General features: G+C 46.1%; 1 protein-coding gene across 2 annotated transcripts in view; it reads right to left on the bottom strand.

The window, feature by feature from the left end:
* XKR4 (XK related 4) overlaps positions 1-20,029 on the bottom strand; it is a 431,032-nt gene that overhangs the window by 11,139 nt on the left and 399,864 nt on the right. Inside the window, exon 3 of one of the 2 annotated variants that reach the window (XR_014136563.1) lies at positions 2,345-5,858. Coding sequence is in view for 1 of the 2 variants with exons in the window: in XM_060610542.3 (XP_060466525.1) it covers positions 4,912-5,858 (947 nt within the window). In the remaining variant the exon portion in view is untranslated. Of the gene's footprint in view, positions 1-2,016; positions 5,859-20,029 lie in introns of those variants that run through there. The other variant, XM_060610542.3, reaches the window with a different exon arrangement.

Raw genomic sequence — 20,029 nt, 5'->3', positions numbered from 1 at the left:
AACGTGATGCCTTAAACACTCAAGGGAGAGCTTCTGAACCCCTCATTTCTGTGGGCAAATGGCTGTTTGCCATTTCTTCCATTTTGGCTTTCCGCTGTGAGCGCAGCCTGTGTTCGAGCTAGCCTAATTGCTACAATTAACAAAATTAAATGGCTCATTGTGTTTTTATACAATTCCACCCACATTCTGCGGAGTTTCACTGTCGAATGAGTAATCCTGTTGAGACTGTTGATCACAGGCACACGCTAGTCTTCCTGCGTGCCCATTTCTAGGAGGGCGACTGGACAGGACATGCGTGCCCAGAGAAAGCTCTACCGTGGACAGTGCAGCCCCTCTGAGTGAGCAGAGGAGACGCAACCCAACGGCCGAGCTCACTTCATAGCCTGATACAGGTCAGGGCCGGAGACTTGGAAATGGAGGTAAGGTGCTGGGTGGGGGGTGGGCGCTAGAAGGGAATGGCCCATCCTTAGCCATATTGGAATGCCCCAGCTTCAGATGGGGAAGAGGGGGGTTTTGAGTCACAAGCTGGCAGAAGCAACCCTTTTGCTTGTTTTCAGGAGTGACACCGGATTGCTGAAGCTAAAGGGACGTGAGCTGATGTGCTTCCATCGCTGGATGTATAGAAACAACCACCTCAGTTCTGCTGTGTTTCCACCATGCATTTCAACCATCCTTCAAGCTATACTTCTGAAAGACAGTCTGAGCTGTTTGTAAACAGGCTTTAAGGAATTCTCCTTAGAAACATAAAAATGCAGGCATATCATCCAAGCTTTATATAGAAACAGTAATGGCTAATGGCGAAGATGTAGGGGACTGCAGAGAAGCACATATGTAGTCTAGAAAATGGTTCATTAGGAAAAAATAATGGATCCTCGTCTACACATTGGGGGAGAACTCGCTCCACTCAATGGCATTTGGCGCGTTTAAAGGCAAGCGTGCAATCTTGCACAATTCCTGGTGAGGACACAAGAGTTTTTCTTCGCTCAGTTCGATCGGTTTGGAGAAAGGAACTTTGAGATGATTCAAAACTATTCTATTCAGCTGCTTAAAAGATGAAATCTTTCCAGAGTGAGACAGCTTATTCAAGCTGAAAGCGTTAAATTGCACCTGGGTATTTCCCACAACATCACAAGGATGTTGACGTCTTATAGACAGGGACTGTCAGCTCGGGCCAAAAAGGAGAAGGAAAATATTTGGTCAGTGCTATCACGTCACTTATGCATAGAGCAAAAATAAATCGGGCATTTAGGAATTAAGCATATATACTTCATTATACTTTGCTCTTCAGGTTATCTTTGTATTTTATATTGTGCTAATACTCGAATTGCATGTGCTTGCCAAGTCAGTAAGAGAATTTCTTTCGTTCGTTGTGAGTAGTAACTGAGCGTCTGCAAAGTCAGTGTCACCGAACTAGCCTGTACATAGTTAAGTAGGACAGCGTCAACGGCTAAGGGAATTGAAAAGACAAGAGTCATTATGGGGGACCAAACTGTGACTTGCATGGAAAAAATTTGTTTTCTTCCACGCGAATACTTAAAAGTCTCAGTATGTGAAGCTACGTATGTTCTTTAATCTTACATGAGGTTTCATGTCGAAATGCTAATTTGAAAGTGAAAGAAAGGTATAACATTTTCTTTTAGAAAATTTTATGGTCCAGTGCAAAAAGGGAATGCTAAGCGCAGGACCCCTTCCCCGGCCAAGAATCCGAGTAGACTCAGGCACAGGAAGTCTGATCCCACAGAGAAAGAACCCAGCACTTCCAATCTGGACGCTAACCAGAGTATTGTTCGTTTTTGGATTCTCCAGTTACTGTCCGTGGAGGGTTTCACGGCAGATTGAAAATGAAATCTTAGGAAGAACTAAAACACAAGCACAAAAATCCAACTTTGTTCCTTTGTACATTGACAATGTCTCTTTAAATCCTAATACTTTAAACTCTCTGTTATCTGTGTATCTAGCATCTAATAACAGTTCTTGTCAGCGCACAGTCTGAGGGCCCTGCCGTGCTCTTCTCAATCATGGAAACAAGATTAAGTCATGATTTTCCTGGGAGGATGAGGGTTCTTGGAATCTGAAGAAAGTTTGGAATTTGTGGTGGAGATGTCAGTTACTTAGCAAGAACTTTTGACTAACTAAAACATCACACTCTTCAAGTATGTTGGACAACAGAGTATGTCCAGTATTTGGGAAATCACGGAAAGATGCAGATTTCTTATGCCCTCCTAAAACTGCATTCTGACCTCCAGGACGAAGCACAGTACATCACTGTTGATTCACATAGCACTCATTTTGACTCTTAACGTGGTAAAGGAGGGATCAAATTGAGAAATAACTCAGGACTTACATGACTGAGGAGTGGTGGGGCCTGCTGAGTTTGTGTCGATTGACGCTGTAATTGTGATCTGTTATTTACTCGTGAAATCAAAGGTACAGTTCAGCTGAGCCATTCAGTTTCCAAAGATCATCACTTACAAGTCTTCTTGGAAATAACGAAGCTAATAACTCATGGTCCTGCACAAAGATGAAGAGTTTTTGCCAATGTAATCACGTTTTCCTTCCACGATGGGGGGCGCAATGTTTTCACCAGTCACTGACAAGAAGAGCGTCTTCCTGGGCCTTTGCTGGCGACCGGGTAAACTTTTCACATCCGGACAAAAGATCATTGTTTTTTAGTGGCAATCTTGCTTGGAGGATGAAATCATGGAGCACTAGGGAAGCACGTCGAGCGATAAAAAGTCATCTATTTTGAAAACATTGCTCTGGGGCTTTGTACCAAAAGAAGTCCTAGGTTGAGCGCTCTGCCATTTCCTGTGGATGTCACGGGGACAGCAGTCTCTGTATGACCCACCCATTACAGGTGGTGGCTCTAGAACTTGACTATTTTAAGTGGATTGGACAGTCCAGATAACCGAGCAATGAAGTTAAACGGACCTTTCCCCTCTCTCGCTCTCTCTCTCTCTGTCTCTCTCTCTCTTTTTAGTGACTTGGACTAATATTTAATATATCACTTGGGTTAATATAAAACCAGGGAAGGAAGTTTAAGACATCTTCCACTGTGGTCAGGTTCGTGATAATGGATGGATGAAAGTAATCATTTACAGCTTTCACATCCTGGGAAACGTTGGCCAGTCTTGACAAGCCCTTTCTAGGTAAGCTGATTCTCTCGTCACCTGATATTCTGATAGCACCCCTGGCCAGGTTCCTGGGGGCACCAACACTGCAAAGTAGGGTGATCTTCCAAGAGACAGGTGTTCTCAATCCGCTGAGGCAGGCTGATGGAATTTGTGGACTAGTTTCGGACATCCCAAGGAATTATGACGCTTAAAGTATTTTAAACGATTCCAGGTCTATAAAAAAAGTGATGATGCCTACATGTATACCCTATATTTTTTTATTACAAAAATATTGAAATAATCCATGAGTTATTCCACTCTGCACCAACTATAAAAAAATACTATCAAAGTTTGACCGGCACTTTTAATGCAACAAAAAGCACCATGACCGAGGACACTGGGAACAGAAAGCAGGGAACGTTTACTTGCTGTACGGAGGTATTTAAAACCCAGAAGTTTGTTGTAAGAGTGCGACGTTACAAACGATTCAAATACAAATCTTAGCTGGATCGAGTGATAAGCCCTCAATCAGTTGGGAAGGGTTTTCTCGTAGCATGGTCACTGCATCGTCTGCTCATACTTACTAGAAAGGGTCCCAAAGCCTCTAAAAGACACATCACTTTGACCTTGGATTGGGGGGGTGGGGGTGGGGAAAGTCTGTACACAGTGGGGAACTTGATGGTGCACTCTCACGTCCGCGTTTGGGCGGCGGGGGTGGGGTGGGGGGGGGGGGGCTCAGGCCACTCGTTCTCAGGTGTTTGGGACTTGCACGTCAGTCCTGTGGTTGGACGGTGTTTGGCACTAGGTGGGTGTGGCCCGGCACGTGCTCACACGGAGCCACGCTTTTCCGCATCTTGTAACATCCGGGTCAGCCTGTCCCTCTTCTGCCCCTGCACTTACATGCCAGTGTGAGCCGCACAGGCCGGGAAATCTGACGCTCGTTTTGCCTCGTTTTTCCCGTGCTTCCTCTTCAGGGATTTATTACACTTCTGCAACTGAATACTGACTCGCGATCACCATTTCGTGTACCTCCCGAACTTCTCGAGCTCCTTGGCCTTGTCAAAAGCCACAGATGCGCTGCATAGGATTTCTGGCAGAAAGGATGTTCTCAACGGAAACTTTAAACTAAAAGACAAATCCTGAAATGTGTGGAAAACGAACCATTCCATTGATTCTAATACACATGTAAACAACAGTTGAGTTTGCTGTCCACTGGGTAGGATTTTCACACATGGTGTCAGTTTCCGAATGAGAATGGTCTATGATTTCTTTTCTAAGTGGTACTATTTGTGTTTTTTTCCTGGAGTCTTGAGGGATATGTTCTCTCTCTCTCTCTCTGTTTTTATATTCAGAATCAGAGCTTTGTATCAAGAAAAATCACCTAAGCTGTTTTGACAGAGGACTGGTGCCGTGTGTGTATTAGCAGGTGTGTGTGTGTGTGTGTGTGTGTGTGTGTGTGTGTGTGTGTGTGACTGAATAGATTTTTCTGCAAAGATCAGTTGACTCCATCAAAACACCCTATTGATTGGAGGCAACATTTTCCGTGATAATTGTACCCTCTGGTGGACACGCTGAGAGTGGACAGGAGGGCTGGTAGCAACGAGAAGTCCTACTAAGCCGCCGTGTTCCCTTCAGCTGCTGTTTGGAAAGGAGACCACAGCAGGGCAGCCAGCTGATGGGCGGTCACACTAAGCGCATTACAGCTCTCTGCCCTGGTCTAGGACGGAGTTTCATTATTGCCACGGCCCCGCTGTCACCCCTTCACCTGGAGGTTGTGGCCCCTCCAAAGCCTTCTATTTTATAAAGTGGTTTCATACTCCAGCCGCTCCTGAATAAGGGCATCATCTTTGTACTGCAGCCTTGGAGGAGACGGGGAACATTCAAAGGCTAAGATGGCCTTCCGGAGGCTTCGGTCCAAAACGTGTCTCTCCCACGCTGGGTACCTATTCCTGAACAGGTCAATTTTAATGACAGATTCTTCAATCCGTGGTGGGCGAGACGATGGGGTGGACGGGGCCGTGGGCCTCACCTGAAAGACAGGGACGCACCCGTCCCGCTCTGCAAATTTCTGGTCTCGGTCGCTGGCGACGCTGCGGTTGTTGGAGATGGACCGGAGCGTGCTCGTGGCCACCTCTGGAGGCAGAGTGAAGGCGGCGACTGGGTCCTCACAAGCACAGCTTGGTGACTGCCCGAACCTGGGTCCATTGGGGTGAAAGAAGGCATAATACATCAGCATAAAAACGACGCCAGTTAAAAAGCTGCTGAACACCACACACAGCGCCGGGATGGCAAACGCGTCTGCGATCTGGGGAGCCTTGTAGAGGTACCAGAGGGCACTCAAGGCTGTATTTTCCAAAAGAATCACAAAGTAGTAGATGAAGAGCCTACAGCGAGTCCTGCCTTCCTTGACGTTGAACCAGCTGAAAATGTAGATGATCCCCACCACCATGTCGAACACAATCTCTTCCCATTTGGTGATACAGAATTCTGTCTCACAGTGTACGATCCAGAAGGTCATGATGCACCAGTGGAGGACGATGAAGATCCCGAAGTAGAGCTGGAAAACCGACGCGAAGAGGGCGAAGGTGATGACTCTGGCGGCGATGGTGAAGAAGTGCCAGCAGAACTGGATGACGACGGCCATGTAGCTGATGGGCTTCTTGTCGTCTCGAGAGTCCCGGAGGGCCTTCTGGTAAGAGGCCAGGGCCCAAGCCAAAGACACGAGGGAGGCCGCCGCAGTGAAACCTACGAAGGCAAAAGGGAAGACATTCTGTCAAAAGTGAGATACAGTGCTGTCCCCTGAAGATGTCACGTGGAGCTGGGAGCTCGGGACAGGCTAACCGTGACATCGGCAAAGCTGTCCGTGTCTTTGAGGTTCGGTTGGGCTCAACGCTCATGGGGGTCCTACTGTGTGTGTCTTCGGTGGGCCCCAGTCGTATGGAGAAGTCATGTAGTACAAAGGGACTGCTGCTCAAAACCAGAGAGGGGTGTGGGATCTGGAAATGGGGTGGCGGGGTGGGGGTAACTTTCCGTGTGCTGGAAATAAACTAAGGAGGTAGTTTTGTGCAGTGGGAAAATAAACACGGACTGGGGAGGCTGACAGAACTGGGCTGCTGTTTCAACTCTGTATGACTCTGGACAATCACTTCAACTGGCGTCCTCATCTGCAAAGTGGGTGATCTCCAAGGTTCCGGGCGGCTTTGAGAGTCTGTGGATGAAAGGGATAAATAATCACCAGAAACTGGGGGGCGGGGCGGGGGGGAGACAGCCGGTTTACCTTCCTGCTTCTGAACAAGAATGAAGGCACTTCACTCACAAAAGAAAGTTCACTCTTTCTTACAAATAGGAGTCCATAAAACCTTCTTGGCAATGTTTCCTGTGGCCCCTGGTATGCAGTTTGTCCTAATAGAACCCAGATGTAATTCTCCCCATAGCTTCTGTCTGTTCCTTACTGCCCTTCCCTTAGAAGAAGATGTTTCTCTTAGAAGAAAGATGGCTTATTCTTTCATAAAGATGCTACAGAAATCACCTCAACTCCTCCTATCATTTTATGGACCCCCTTTGGTTAGTACGCTCTCCAAAAGTGTGTCTGCAAGTTTCTAAAATGACTTGTATTATTTCCCTCCACTTTTGCTGCTTCTCCTGTGTCCGAAGTATCACCCGAATGGTCCAGACATGGACAGAGCTCACCGGGAAAGGCACTGGCCTCCTTCAGGAGACAGCCCTCTGGGGGAATTCACTTGGCCACTGAAATGTTAGTCAGTCTGCATACTACTCAACAAACTGTCACAAGACTTCCAGCGGCCACTTCTCATGTCCAGCCCCAATCAAGTTAGCAGAATGCCCAGATGTGCCTCCCAATCCTCAGTTTTGGTTTTCTGGTTCTGGCCAGCACAAAACACCTTCCATTACCATAACTCTTGGGCAGGTATGGCAATACTTTAGGTCAGTTCAAGGCCAGTACGCAAAGGAGGTTTTAATAGTACAATTTCTTTTCTTTTTCTTGTGTTAAAAAAATTTTTTTTTGCTGCTTTCTTTTTTTCTTGGTTGTTCGGTTTTTTAAATGATAATATAATTTCTATGAGGTAGAAAACACCTACACCAATTGTAAAGCAAATTTGGAAGTGAAAACAGAGGGTAGGAAGAAAAGTTAGAGAAAGAAGAAGGTGCGACAAGGGGAAGCAAAAGGTCGTGGAATGACGACTCTGGGAAGGACACCCTTAACTGTCAGTTGAGGACTGCAGACCAAAAGGTTGTGCCATTTTAATGCCAACCCCTTTGAGGGCCATAGAAGCAGCTCACGACCTCGCTCCTTATCTGCACCATTTGCCATGGTACGGATTGTTCTGGAGTGTATTCCTTGTGCGTGTACGCCGTGCCCCAGGGCAGGTGCAACACCGGAAAGGTCCTTTCTTTTTCACACCCCGCGCTCGCGCACAGCGCCACCTTCAGGAAGACGGCCACATTGTCGGGCAGGTGGATAAAGCGCGAGGCGACGCGGGGAGTCAGAACCATCAGGGTTACCACTTTTCACAGGCGTTCTTAAAGGCTGTTTTACAAAAAAGTGATAAATAGTAAAAAAAACAAAAACCACACCTTACGTACGCCGCATCGTAAAATCATCCGTTGGCAGATGTAAACCAATTGGAAAACGGACTGAGTCCAAATTCCCCGGGAATCTTCACCCCTTTTATTCCACGTCCTAAGAAAGCAATCCAGCCTGCTTCAGGACACTCCAGGAACTTGTTAAGGCAATATTCTGGCAGTAGAAAAGTAGGTTCCTCTCAGCTTTGCTCTCAGCGTATCTTACGATTTAAGACGTAAACTTTTTGCCTATAGCGGAGGCCGATTTCCTGTCCATTTAGGACCGCTCCCTTCGTGAATTCTCTGCTTTAGCAACAATTAGAATTTCCCTGGTTCATTTGAGGTTTTTTTTTTTTTCCCTTCTGCTTAGCAGTTAATTTTTATAAGACAAATAATAGGCCTGGACGGAAGATATGGGGCAACCTCAGAGTTATTCCTTATTAGAAATTCACACCCCCCCCATGAAGTGCTTAACGGAAGAATTGCAAAAATAAAAATAGTACGTTGAACACCTATATACTCTTCGCCAGGATTGTCATATGGCTTCCTTTGCTTTATCACTGCCCACCCCCACCCCTCTTTTTCTCTCTGAACCATTTGAGAGTAAATTGCGTGCATCTAGGTTGCTTTGGTCTGAATGTTTGTGTGCTCCCACGTCCCCCTCCCCATTCATGCGTTGAACCCCTAACCCTTAAAGATTTTGGTATTAGTAGGAGGGACCTTTGGGAGGTGCATAAATTATGAGGGTGGGGCTGTCATGGATGGGATTTGTGCCTTATAAAAGAGGCCCCAGAGTGCTCCCTAAATCCCTCCTGCCACCTAAGAATACAATGAGAAGTCTTCAACTCAGAAAACAGCTCTCACCAGACCATGCTGGCCATGATCTTGGACTTCTAGCTTCCGGAACTGTGGGCAATACATTTCTGCTGTTTATAAACTACCCAGCCTGTAGTATTTTGTTACAGCGGCCCCAAAGGACCCAGACAATGGTCCTTTACCCAATTTCCTATGAATAGGGGTTTTCTTTTAGATAACCAAGTACATTTGTCAACGTTAGTGAATTTAACATTGATACCATACTTTTTTTTTCTAATCTACCGAATCCACTATCAGTATTCTAATTTCATCAGTTGACTTGAACAACGCCCATCGTAGGATTTTTCCCTGCGGTACAGAATTGAGTCTGGAATCGGAGATTGCGTTTAGTTGTGTCATCAACTTAGTTTTCTTTAATCGGGCATATTTCCACCGACTTTCTTTGCCTTTTTGATATTGGCATTTTTTTTGGAGGCACGGTACCTAAAAGAAAAGAGTGTGCCTTGTTTTGGGTTTGTCTGTTTCCTCACAGTTACTTTCAGGTTAGGCCTCCCGAGCCAGAATATTACATAAGTGACACTGAACAATAATTCTCCCCCAACACCATTAAGATATTAAAATATAAGGATTCCTTCAGTAGTCCCGAGAAGCACGTAATGTGTCCGTCAGCATTTTCTTTGAAAGTAATGAATAACGTATCAGTTATAAAACTTCACTCTGAAATCAAACTCTCCAAAACAGAGGACTCAGTGGGATTATATTATTTACTAAAATGTTAAAATAGGTGATGAGACCTCAGAGCTTGTCTACTGCAATGATCTATCTTATAGAAGCGAAACCGTTTCCCTCGGTGAGGTTACACGATTTATCTTCCCTCGTTCCTTCCCCACGCTGGTTTCTGATGAAAATTATCCTTCTGCCCCAAAGCGAACCCCCTGCGTCCTGGAGAAAGGACCCTCTCAGTTATGCCCTGTCTCTGTATTCCAGCCCTGCGTCTTCAGGAGCGCAGGATCCCCAGGGATCACAAACAAATGACAGGCCCCCTTTAACCTCAAGAATCGCTCTTCACTTGATTGAATCTCTTCTTTTTTTTATTCCACACCCTTTCCCATTTTCCCTTCTAGTCCTCGTTTCTTGTTTCTCCATTTTTATCGGCTCCTCCTTGAGATTACTGGCACGGGCTGGGATGCTGGCCCTGGGCCTCCTGCTTCTCAGCCCCTCCCTGAGAGACTCCACACCTCCTGAGTTTCCCAGTTCTCAGCAAACCCATCCCTGAGCCAGACGTCTCCAGCCCCAGAGCCGTGTGTCTCATTATCTACCCGAGCACCCCCAAGCCTTCAGTCTCCGTGTTCCAGGTCCACAGGATCAGACACCTGGAGGGATTCTGGCTGTAGATGACAGTGTTTGCTTTCTCGTGGAAAGAAGACAATTCTTCTTCGTCTATGCTCCCTGTGGTTGGTATAGCGCCCTTCTCAGAATGCGAGAGGACGTACATTTCCGGAGAGGCAGCCACAGTTCTAAGAAGGTGATTTTGTACGCAGCTTGCCTGAGAAACACCATATTGCCAAGCCATCGGAATCCAAGAGGTCACCACCTGTGCCCTTTGGGTGTGTTGCATCTGAAGGGATCCAGAAGCAACCACCGTGGCATAACAATTATTTAAGCTGAAGGCATTTGAGTTCCTGGGATCTCCCCCACTTTTGAGAAGGCATTTGTCCTCCCCGAAGTATCCCTCTGCCCCTCCCCATTCCCTACTAAGGTATATAAACTCCAGGGTGCCCCGGTGGCCCAGTCGGTTAAGCGTCCAGCTCTTGATTTTTGCTCAGTTCGTGATCTCATGGTTCAGGAGTTTGAGCGTCACATGGGGCTCTGCACTGACTGCGGAGCCCGCTTGGGATCCTCTCTCTCCCTCTCTCTCTGTCCCTTCCCCTGCTTGTTCTCTCTCTCTCAAAAATAAACTTAAAAAAAAAAAAGAGACATAAACTCCAAATTCTAATGACGTCCTCAAGTCACATTTCCTTGTGAAAACCTGTGTGTGCACAAAATGACAATACGTGTCCCCCATCTTTACACACGTGATTACATATGTAATTAAATCTGCATTTTGTCTTGCTAATCTGCCCACGTAATTTGCAGGCCCTCAAACAAAGACCTAAGAGGGCAGAGGAGAAGTTCGCCTTCCAGAAAACCTCTGCCCGCCGGATTGATTCCGGTTGACCCCGCGTGTTTTTGTTTTCTCACTGCAGCCCAAACAACTGATCTGACTTTGACTAAAAGGGTTTAATGATCGTAAAGTCAGTGTGACAGTTTATTCCATCATTTTGAGCTGAATGTGTATATTTGGATAAGATGTGGCGAGGGGGATGTAACACCTTTGGAACTGTAACCCGAGAATTTTTATTTTAAAACCTCTAAATGGGGTGGGGGTTCTAGCTTCTTTCTTTCTTTCTTTCTTTCTTTCTTTCTCCTTTCTTTCTCCTTTCTTTCTTCTTTCTTTCTTTCTTCTTTCTTTCTTTCTTTCTTTCTTTCTTTCTTTCTTCTTTCTTTCTTTCTTTCTCTTTTCTTTCTTCTTTCTTTCTTTCTTTCTTTCTTCTTTCTTTCTCCTTTCTTCTTTCTTTCTCCTTTCTTCTTTCTTTTTTCTTTCTTTCTTTCTTTCTTTCTTTCTTTCTTTTCTTTCCTTCTTCTTTCTTTCTTCTTCCTTTCTTTCTTCTTTCTTTCTTCTTTCTTTCTTTCTTTCTTTCTTTCTTTCTTTCTCTTTAAATCCAAGTTAGTTAACATTCTAGCTTCTGAGATCCGTGCACTTGAATTGTCACATACATTGCTTAGCCACTCAGACTAGTGTTTCAGAGGAAGTCTTAGATGCTTCCCCATATTGAATAAAGATTTTTCTCAGAATAAGGGTATTGAGTCTGATACTGTCTCGGCGGCTAATTAGCATTTCAAAGGGAATGGATAGGAATCGATACTGGGCTGTCCAAGTGAACAACAGTTTTGACTTTCTTCTTTCTTTTCTCTTTGCTTTTTACGGATGTCCTTTTCCCCTGATGGTGTTTCCGTGTCTCTTTTGTGTCTTTTTCTTCCTTCTTTTTCTTCTCCTTCTGTCAGTCTGTCCTTCACCCCTGCTTTGTGTCTGTTCTGTCCTTTTTCCATCTTTTTGCCCATTTCCTGCTCCCATCCGACATGATATGGAGTTGAATTATTTTTTAAAATGTAATTGTATTCATGAAATAATGTTTGGGGTTGCCCAAATGTAGCTTCCCAACTGTTCTGAAAACTCAAAATAAATTCAGAATAAGAAAGGACCGCTCTGAATCCTGTGGCTTGGCTCCAAATCCAGATTTGCTTTCAAGGAGTTCCCACTGAAAGGATTCGTCACTGCTAACCTCTGTTTTTGGTTTTTGTTTGTTTGTTTGTTTTTATTACAAGTAACTTGCTTTCTTATAATCTTCCTCTAAGTAGGACCTAAATGCAATCTTAATGACAGAAGTAGAAAATCTGTATATTTTATTTAGGATAAAAAACAGGTTGGTGTATGGTTGGTGGGGGGTGGGGAGGGGGGCGGTTGTGGGCAAAAGCTCTATCATCTCAATGTAAGCATTTCCTTTCAGAAAGAATGGAAAGAATGGGGCTGGTATGGAATATAAGACCCTTGGGAATATTATAATGCAAAAAGCCATTTTGATTTGGGGACCTCTAGACTAGGAAGGGGCTACTTCTGGCCCCCAGCTGTAAATTTGTTCTCTCTACAAACATGTTTTCATATCAAGTGTCCCGTCCTCTTCCTTCAGAGCATGTATCCTGGTCTAAAATTATGTTCGATTTTGTGTTTTTTTTTTTTTTTTTTAATTTTTTTTTCAACGTTTTTTATTTATTTTTGGGACAGAGAGAGACAGAGCATGAACGGGGGAGGGGCAGAGAGAGAGGGAGACACAGAATCAGAAACAGGCTCCAGGCTCCGAGCCATCAGCCCAGAGCCTGACGCGGGGCTCGAACTCACGGACCGCGAGATCGTGACCTGGCTGAAGTCGGACGCTTAACTGACTGCGCCACCCAGGCGCCCCTCGATTTTGTGTTTTAATTTATTTAATTTTAGTGTCAATTGTTTAATTTTGATTTAATTTAATTATTTAGTGTTTTTTTTTAAAATTATTTTTTTAATGTTTTTATTTTTGAGACAGAGAGAGACCGAGCATGAGCAGGGGAGGGGCAGAGAGAGAGAGGGAGACACAGAATCCGAAGCAGGCTCCAGACCCCGAGCTGTCAGCACAGAGCCCGACGCGGGGCTCGAACTCACAGACTGTGAGATCATGACCTGAGCTGAAGTCGGATGCTTAACCGACTGAGCCACCCAGGCGCCCCAATTGTTTAGTGTTATTATTAACTCTAGAGTGGACCTTTAGGTAAGGATAAGTATCTGTCTTCTTTACCTTCCTGTCCTCTATGGGCCTTGGATGGGTTGTGGCATATGTTGAGAATTGGCACTTGGAAGGGTGCCTGGGTGGCTCAGTCAGTTGAGCATCTGACTCTTGATTTCGACTCAGGTCATGATCCCAGGGTCATGGGATCGAGCCCCACATTGGGCTCCAGAAGAGATTCTCTCACTCTCCCCCTACCCCTCTCCCCTGCTTGTGCTCTCTCTCAAATGGAAAAAAAACACATACAAATAAAATTAAAAAAAGAATTGGCAGTTAGAGGGAAAGAAAGGCAGAAGAATTTGTAGAAAGGAAGGAGAGAGCAAGAGAGAGGAAGAAATAGAGAGGAAGAAGGAGTATTTCAAATATAAAGTTGGAACCACAGAGAGACTGAAATATTCAAAACATGTGCACAATTCTTCATGGCTCTCCTATTCTGCTTTGCAATTTCAGTCTGAGCTGCAAATGCCAAAACAGTGTGAAATAAAGTCTGTGCTCCTGTCGTGTCGTTTGTGGCCTGGGTGTGAACAATTCTTGGAAATCCCCAGAGAACGCTTCGTAGGATTTATAACCTAATTCCCCAGATGTAGGAGGTTCAGGGAATTGAACCAAGGGCTCTAATTCTTTGCTTCTTCGACAATCATAATGAGCCTGTCTCTTTCCTCCTTCTTAGGGAGGGCAATCACAGCCCTTCCCCTGCAAAAGGCCAGCCGAAGCTTACTGTCTCAGGGAAACACCTGGCCAGTGGCCCGTGTTTACATCCAAACTGCATTTTTAACCTAAAACATTCATTATTATGTGAAAGTTCAAGCATATGCAAAAACAGAAGAAATAATACAATGGGTGTCCCCCTCCTGCAGCGTCAGTGAACGGGCGCTTAGTGATTCTGGAATCCATCACGAGGGAAGACGACTTGGGCCAGCAAAGACGCCCGCCTCTGGATGTCTCCTTGGGTCCACTCCTTGCCGAATCGGACTCTTCCTGCATTTGCCCTTTCCTGAATTCGCATTTCCCTCTCCTGACTGAGACAGCAGGGCTGTGCCGGAAGCGAACTCACTGATCACTGAGGTTTTACCAACACATTTTGCGAAAGCCTGACCCGGGAGCTCTCACAGCCCCTTGACCTCATCTTGCTCCTGCCTCTCTGCACTTCGGACGCACTGCCTGCCCCGTCTGCCTTCCTCAGCTGCTAAGACTGCATTTTCTTCCTGCAGATGGGAAATGCTGGGCTCACCCTTGAAAAGCCACTTCTTTCCAGTGCATCCCTACTCCTCTTTGTAAGCATCTTTCCTTAGGGAAGTCTTTCCTAGCCTCCGTCCCAAATCCCGTCCCTTGTTGTAAGTGCCCACGGCACCTTGTGTTGGTTCTTAACGCCACACCTTGGCACCCTTGCTGTTGTTACACATTCGTGTGGGTGATGATGTACATGTCTCCCCAAAGGGCTGATCTGTATCCTGTGGTCCCTGACATCGGTCACTCTCTTGTGTATTGATTTCTGAAAGCAGTACATTTGTCACCCAGTCGCTGCTCTCATATTGTCTCTCTCTCTGCCCACTATCTTGATTGTACACATCTTTTTTAAAAAAGTGTTTGTTTGTTTATTTATTTATTTAGAGGGAGCACGAGCAGGGGAGGAGCAGAGAGAGAGAGAGAAGGAGAGAGAGAGAATCCCAAGCAGGCTCTGAGGCATCAGTGCAGAACTTGATCTCTCAGACCATAAAATCATGACCTGAGCTGAATTCAAGAGCCAGACGCTTAACTGACCGAGCCACCCAGGCACCCCTCGATTGCACACATCTTGACTTCCCTTCCTTACACCCCATTCCTTCATCCTGTCAATTTAAACATTTTTGTTGGAAATTTAAAGTATCCCCTGACCGATAGTTTGGGAACAGATGATTTACATCACAGCCTTTCCCAGCTGTGAAGGTGAGATTATCGTTCAACCCTTCATACCGTATTCTGTCTTATCATCACAGACGAGATAGCTTTTTCCCCTAAAAGTATAGTCCCTCAACAGACAAGACATTGAATTTTAGATGACAATATAATGTTGACAATATAAGAAACTTAAGGTTTCTTTAGTGCATTTGAAGCTCATAATCACAGACAAATAAAAGAGGAGGTATATGGGTCCGTGCCATATGCACCGTGATGCGCTGGGTACCCACGTCCTTTGTCCAATCTGAAGCTCGTGATGACACTCTGAGGCAAGCACTGTTTAACAGAGACACAAAGAAAGGTTAAGTAACGTGCCCGAGCTCATGTAATTAGCGAGGAGGGCAGGTGTCAGAATTCACAGATTCCAAACTCCGTCCACCATGACCATAGACTGGTATGGCTATCGGCAACAGGGTCATGAGGCATGGGCACGTGCAGGGAGATCTCAGGTCCCTCACGGTCCAAGCTCATGGGACAATAACACGGAGAAATGTAGATGACTCTGGAACATGCCGCCTCTTCAGGCATCTGGCTCCCAAAGTCTTCCCGTCGCAACGGCACCTTCCCTTTCACAGCGACCGTATTTGTTGTCAGGCCAAAGGCTTCCATTTTGGATTTTTTTTCACAAAACAGACCTGAAGCATGAGCACCTGGGAGGAAAACCATACTTTTCTCTCCTTCACATTTTCTGAACCAAACACAGCCCTCCTGGTTTTCCTGGATTTTCCCCTGAGGAAAAATGTTGACCAATTTCAGGTGAGTATATGATCGAAGAGGAGGAGGTCACAAGATGACTATCCAGAGCCAGAATGGTTTTCCGTTTCTTCCGCATGATTAGAGCTGGTCTCTTAGTTCCAGATGTAAAAGCAGTACATCTTGGCTGGATGCATATGGGATTGACCTGGTTGAAAGAATGTAATAATTGACAAAAACGTAAGGCCCTCTGTGCTGTGATCTTTGGTGAGAGCAGTGAAGGTAAAGGAAGTAACACTAGCTCCAATGGGTCTCGGATGTTCTAAATCTTCCTGCACTGAAACGATTTATCTCTGTCTTAAACCTTGTAATAGCTCTGATTGAAAATATTTAAGTGCTTAATATGTTTAGTTTTGGTAGGGATACGCACACTTCTCGTAATCCATTCTGAGGATTTCAACTTCTTTGCAAGGCAAATTGTGAGGCTGTGAAGGCGTTGATAAGGGAAACACTGAACTGAAATTTTTAGAAAGCGTTTTAATATGAAAGGAGTCGAAGAAGGTTGTTGAGAGAAACAAAGTGTCTTCACAAACGTGGAAAGTTATTTCCTTCTGATTGGAGAAGATTGTAGATGGTCTCACATAGATCCGTCTATCTTATAATTTTGAAGTTTATTATCTTTAGATTTTTATTAGAATTTCCCGAGGAGACAAACATTTTGAATGGGGGAATGTGAAAACATATCATGCTTATATGTAGGGAAAAAACCCTGTAAATAGGAGAAGGCAAGAAGTCACCATTCTCAGTACAATGTTACAAATTGCGTGATTAAATTTATATTGAAAAAATGATGATAGAAATTACTACTTAAAAGACATAAAATAAGTAACCTGAGCTGTTCAAGAAGATTGACTTTTTCTTTTCTTTTTCTTTTTTTTTTTTTTTTAAATATTTAATGGTTATTTTTGAGAAAGAGAGCATTTGTGTGAGTGGGGAAGGGGCAGGGAACAAGGGAGACGAGAATCCAAAGAGGGCTCTGAGCTGCCACTGCAAAGCCCGACATGGGGCTCGAGCCCACGAACCGTGAGATCGTGACCTGAGCCTAAGTTGGACGCTCAACCGACTGAGCCACCCAGGGGCCTTTGAACTTTTCTTTAGAGTTAGTTTACTTTCTATCCGTTTAAAATGTTCTTTTTTAAATTTTTTTAACATTTATTCATTTTTGAGAGACAGAGAGAGAAAGAACATGAGCGGAGAAGGGGCAGAGAGAGAGGGAGACACAGAATCTGAAGCAGCCTCCAGGCTCCGGGCTGTCAGCACGTAGCCGCACGCGGGGCTTGAACTCACGAAACGTGAGATCATGACCTGAGCCGAAGTCGGACAGTCAACCGACTGAGCCACCCAGGCGCCCCCACCTTGAAAATGTTCTTAACCCTCACGCTATTTTTTCTTAAAGTTTTTCTCCTCTGGAGGCTAGGGGGTGAAGTGGGGGCAAAATGAAGAGAAATAAAGAGGGAAACAGGGATGGAGACAGACAGAGGCTGCGTCCTCCCCTCACCCACCACAGAGGGACATGGCTGTCAACAGCAAGACTAAAATAATGATTTAAAAAATCCCAACACATATCAATCACTGCTGTGTGGCCCTTTCACATTTATTATCTTATTTATTTGTCACAGCATCACTTCTTTGATGTAAGCGATTCTGCCCATTTTACAGAGGGGGAAACGGAGGCTCGGGGGTGAAATAATCTTCCCTGGGGGAGTGGCAAACTTTTCCGGTGGAAGGCCAGATCGTCTGTATTTTGGGCCTTGCGGGCCACGAGGGTCCCCGTCACTAGCATTCAGCTTTGCCGTTGTGGCGAGACAGCCGCCACAGACAATACTTCAACACATGGGAAACTGGGCAGTAGACTGAATTTGGCCCGCTGGCCTTAGTTTCCTGGCGGCCCCACTAACCCATGGGCACATTTTTAACAAGTAGCGGAATTAAGATTTACACCCACAGTTATCTGACTTTAAATCCTTTTCCCTTTCCCTACTGTCCGTGGGAGAGTGACAGTCCGGGTCCCCCCGGGGGTTTATAATCACGTGTTAACTCTAACGAGAACTACGGGCTGGTCCCCCACATTTATAGTTATTCGTGCTCAGAGGACTTGGAAGGGGCCCAGAAGATGGGAACTGGTGACACAAAGTGCCAGGCACTGAGGGGGACAGCGGTGAGGATGGGGGAAATGATATCTGGTAGCCTTGTGACTTTGGGCGAGTCCCTTGGTTTTATGTATTCTTCCCATGGTTGAGCAAGGATCAACGAAATCGCGGCCGCTAGAGCATTTTGCAAGCAGAAAACTTACTATACAGATATGATTAGCCATTCCAGATTCTAGCTTTTCTCCTAATTTTACTCCCTTCTTCCCATCCCCCCTCCCTGTGCCCAGGAGCCCTTCTACGTCTGGATGTAGAGGAAGTTTTACTGGAGGAGGTTGGCTTTACCAGAATCACAGGACAGAGAAAGAACAGGATAAGAGGTACAATCTAAAGCCTAGGGAAAAAAGTTTTTTCTCTTTGCACATATTAAATAATTTTTTGGCGGGAGGCTACGACTGACTAAAAATCACTTTGAAACCGGAAGAAAAAAATAATTGGTATTATTTACCTAGGTGAAATATGGGGTTCCTTTTATTTGGATTCAAGGCTGCCGAAGTAAAGGCCACCCTCTCGGAAGGAAGGAGGGGATGCAGAAGAAATGGTTTCAGGGTTTGCAGGAAAGTCTGAGGCAGGGACAAGTGTTATTGGCTCAGTCTTGGGAAAGCCTAGGTCACAGGGACGGTGCTGGCCCGAAGGATTTGCTTGAATTGTATGCAAGAAAGGATGGTTCCCAGATGGATGGGATGGCTTGTCCCAGGGCACAGGCCTCTGGGAACCCCAGGACCTCTGGGCACCGGGTGGGCTGGAGGGGAGATGGTGGAGACAGGGGAGGGGGCAGGGAAAGGGGGCCATCAGTTGAAGAAAGGAAGGGATGGACAGGAGATGGTTGCCCCCAAACCATGTTGAGGTCCTTGGGGGAGGGCAACACACACTTCGTTTATCTGCTTTTGATCATTTATTTTTCTTGCTTTCACGACTCCATTTCGGCAGAAATGGATGTACTTTAAAAATACCTTGCTTTTTTTCTTATTTAATTTTTTTTTAACAGGATGTAGCTCTCTCTAAGGCTTTCCAGTGTCTAATTGCTTCCCTGGCCTGCAGGGTTCAAAGAGAGCAGAAGAGGCCATTTTGGGGGGGCTTTGAGGGGTGGGGGGCGGGAACGGCCCAGCTTCTGCCCTGCTTTCCAGTGACTTGCCCTTTGGGTCGCCTCATTTTTACTCCGTCAGTAAAAAGGACGTGGCTTGCTGCTGGGACCATTTAATAATGCAGCAATAAACTGTGCTTTCGAGCCCCGAAATGCTTTTCTAGGTGATTTACAAAAAATGACTCAATACCCCGAGGACACGGATTTGTAGCACTATCTGTTCTTACGGTTGGGCTGGCTCAGAGAAAGCTCTCCCCGCCAGGATCCCCAAGGGTTCACAAATGGCTCGTGCCAGGGAGCCGGGGGTTCAGCCTTCCCAGCCACCCTCCCCCGGCCCCTCCTTTCTCCTCTCCTCTGGAGGGGCGGGGGTGTCATTTGGTATAAACGCCTCCGTGAGACACTTTGGGGAGAGGAAAGATGAGAAGAAAGGCTGGAGAGCTTGTAATAGGACGATGAAGATTGCCCTGGAGAGGATTTCCAGCAGGTGCGAGGGGACACGTCCAGGAGGCCAGGGGGGCCTGAGGGGCTGTGGGCTCCTGGACTCCTAAACTCCTACCTGCCACTCCCCGAGTTTAGGACCCTGCCCGCCTGGCCTCCCAGCGGGCCTGGTCTGCAGCTCCCCGCTCCCGGGGCTTTTTCCCCTTGTGAGTCAAGTGAACTGGCCACAGCCACCTCTGATCAAGTCTCTTCCCCGCCGAACATCCTTCCAAGCAAAATTTCCAACCCTGTCTGGTTGGTCCTCCCTCACTTCCTGCCTCACTGGCCCAGACCCTTCCTCTCTCTTGCCTGGGCCTCTCAGTCCCCTCCCCCAGCGCCCCCTGGAGAACTCCTGCATCCCAGACCCCAGCTCAAGGGTTCCTGGACAGAAAGCCTGCCTGGTTGCTCCCTTTGCCTGATCACTGCCTTCCCCCTGCATCCGTCCCCGCCAGGGGACCTGCCAATGTCCCAAGGCCCTCATCCACACCCCTCACATGTAAGACACACAAAGCGGTGCCATTCTGCCCGCAGCATATGCATGCTTTTTAATGACTTGTAAATAGACTCAACTCTTAACTCCCAGGACTGTGGCTAGCAGTAGGGGCCAGTGGTTTTAAAAGTGCTTTGTAGGGGCTCCTGGGTGGCTCAGTCGGTTAAGCATCCGACTTCCGCTCAGGTCACGATCTCACGGTTCATGGGTTC

Source organism: Panthera onca, chromosome F2 (assembly GCF_046562875.1).
Source record: "Panthera onca isolate mPanOnc1 chromosome F2, mPanOnc1 haplotype 2, whole genome shotgun sequence".
NCBI lineage: Eukaryota > Metazoa > Chordata > Mammalia > Carnivora > Felidae > Panthera > Panthera onca.
The sequence above is the reverse complement of the archived record's forward strand: the minus strand, read 5'-3'. Positions and strand labels throughout refer to the sequence as shown.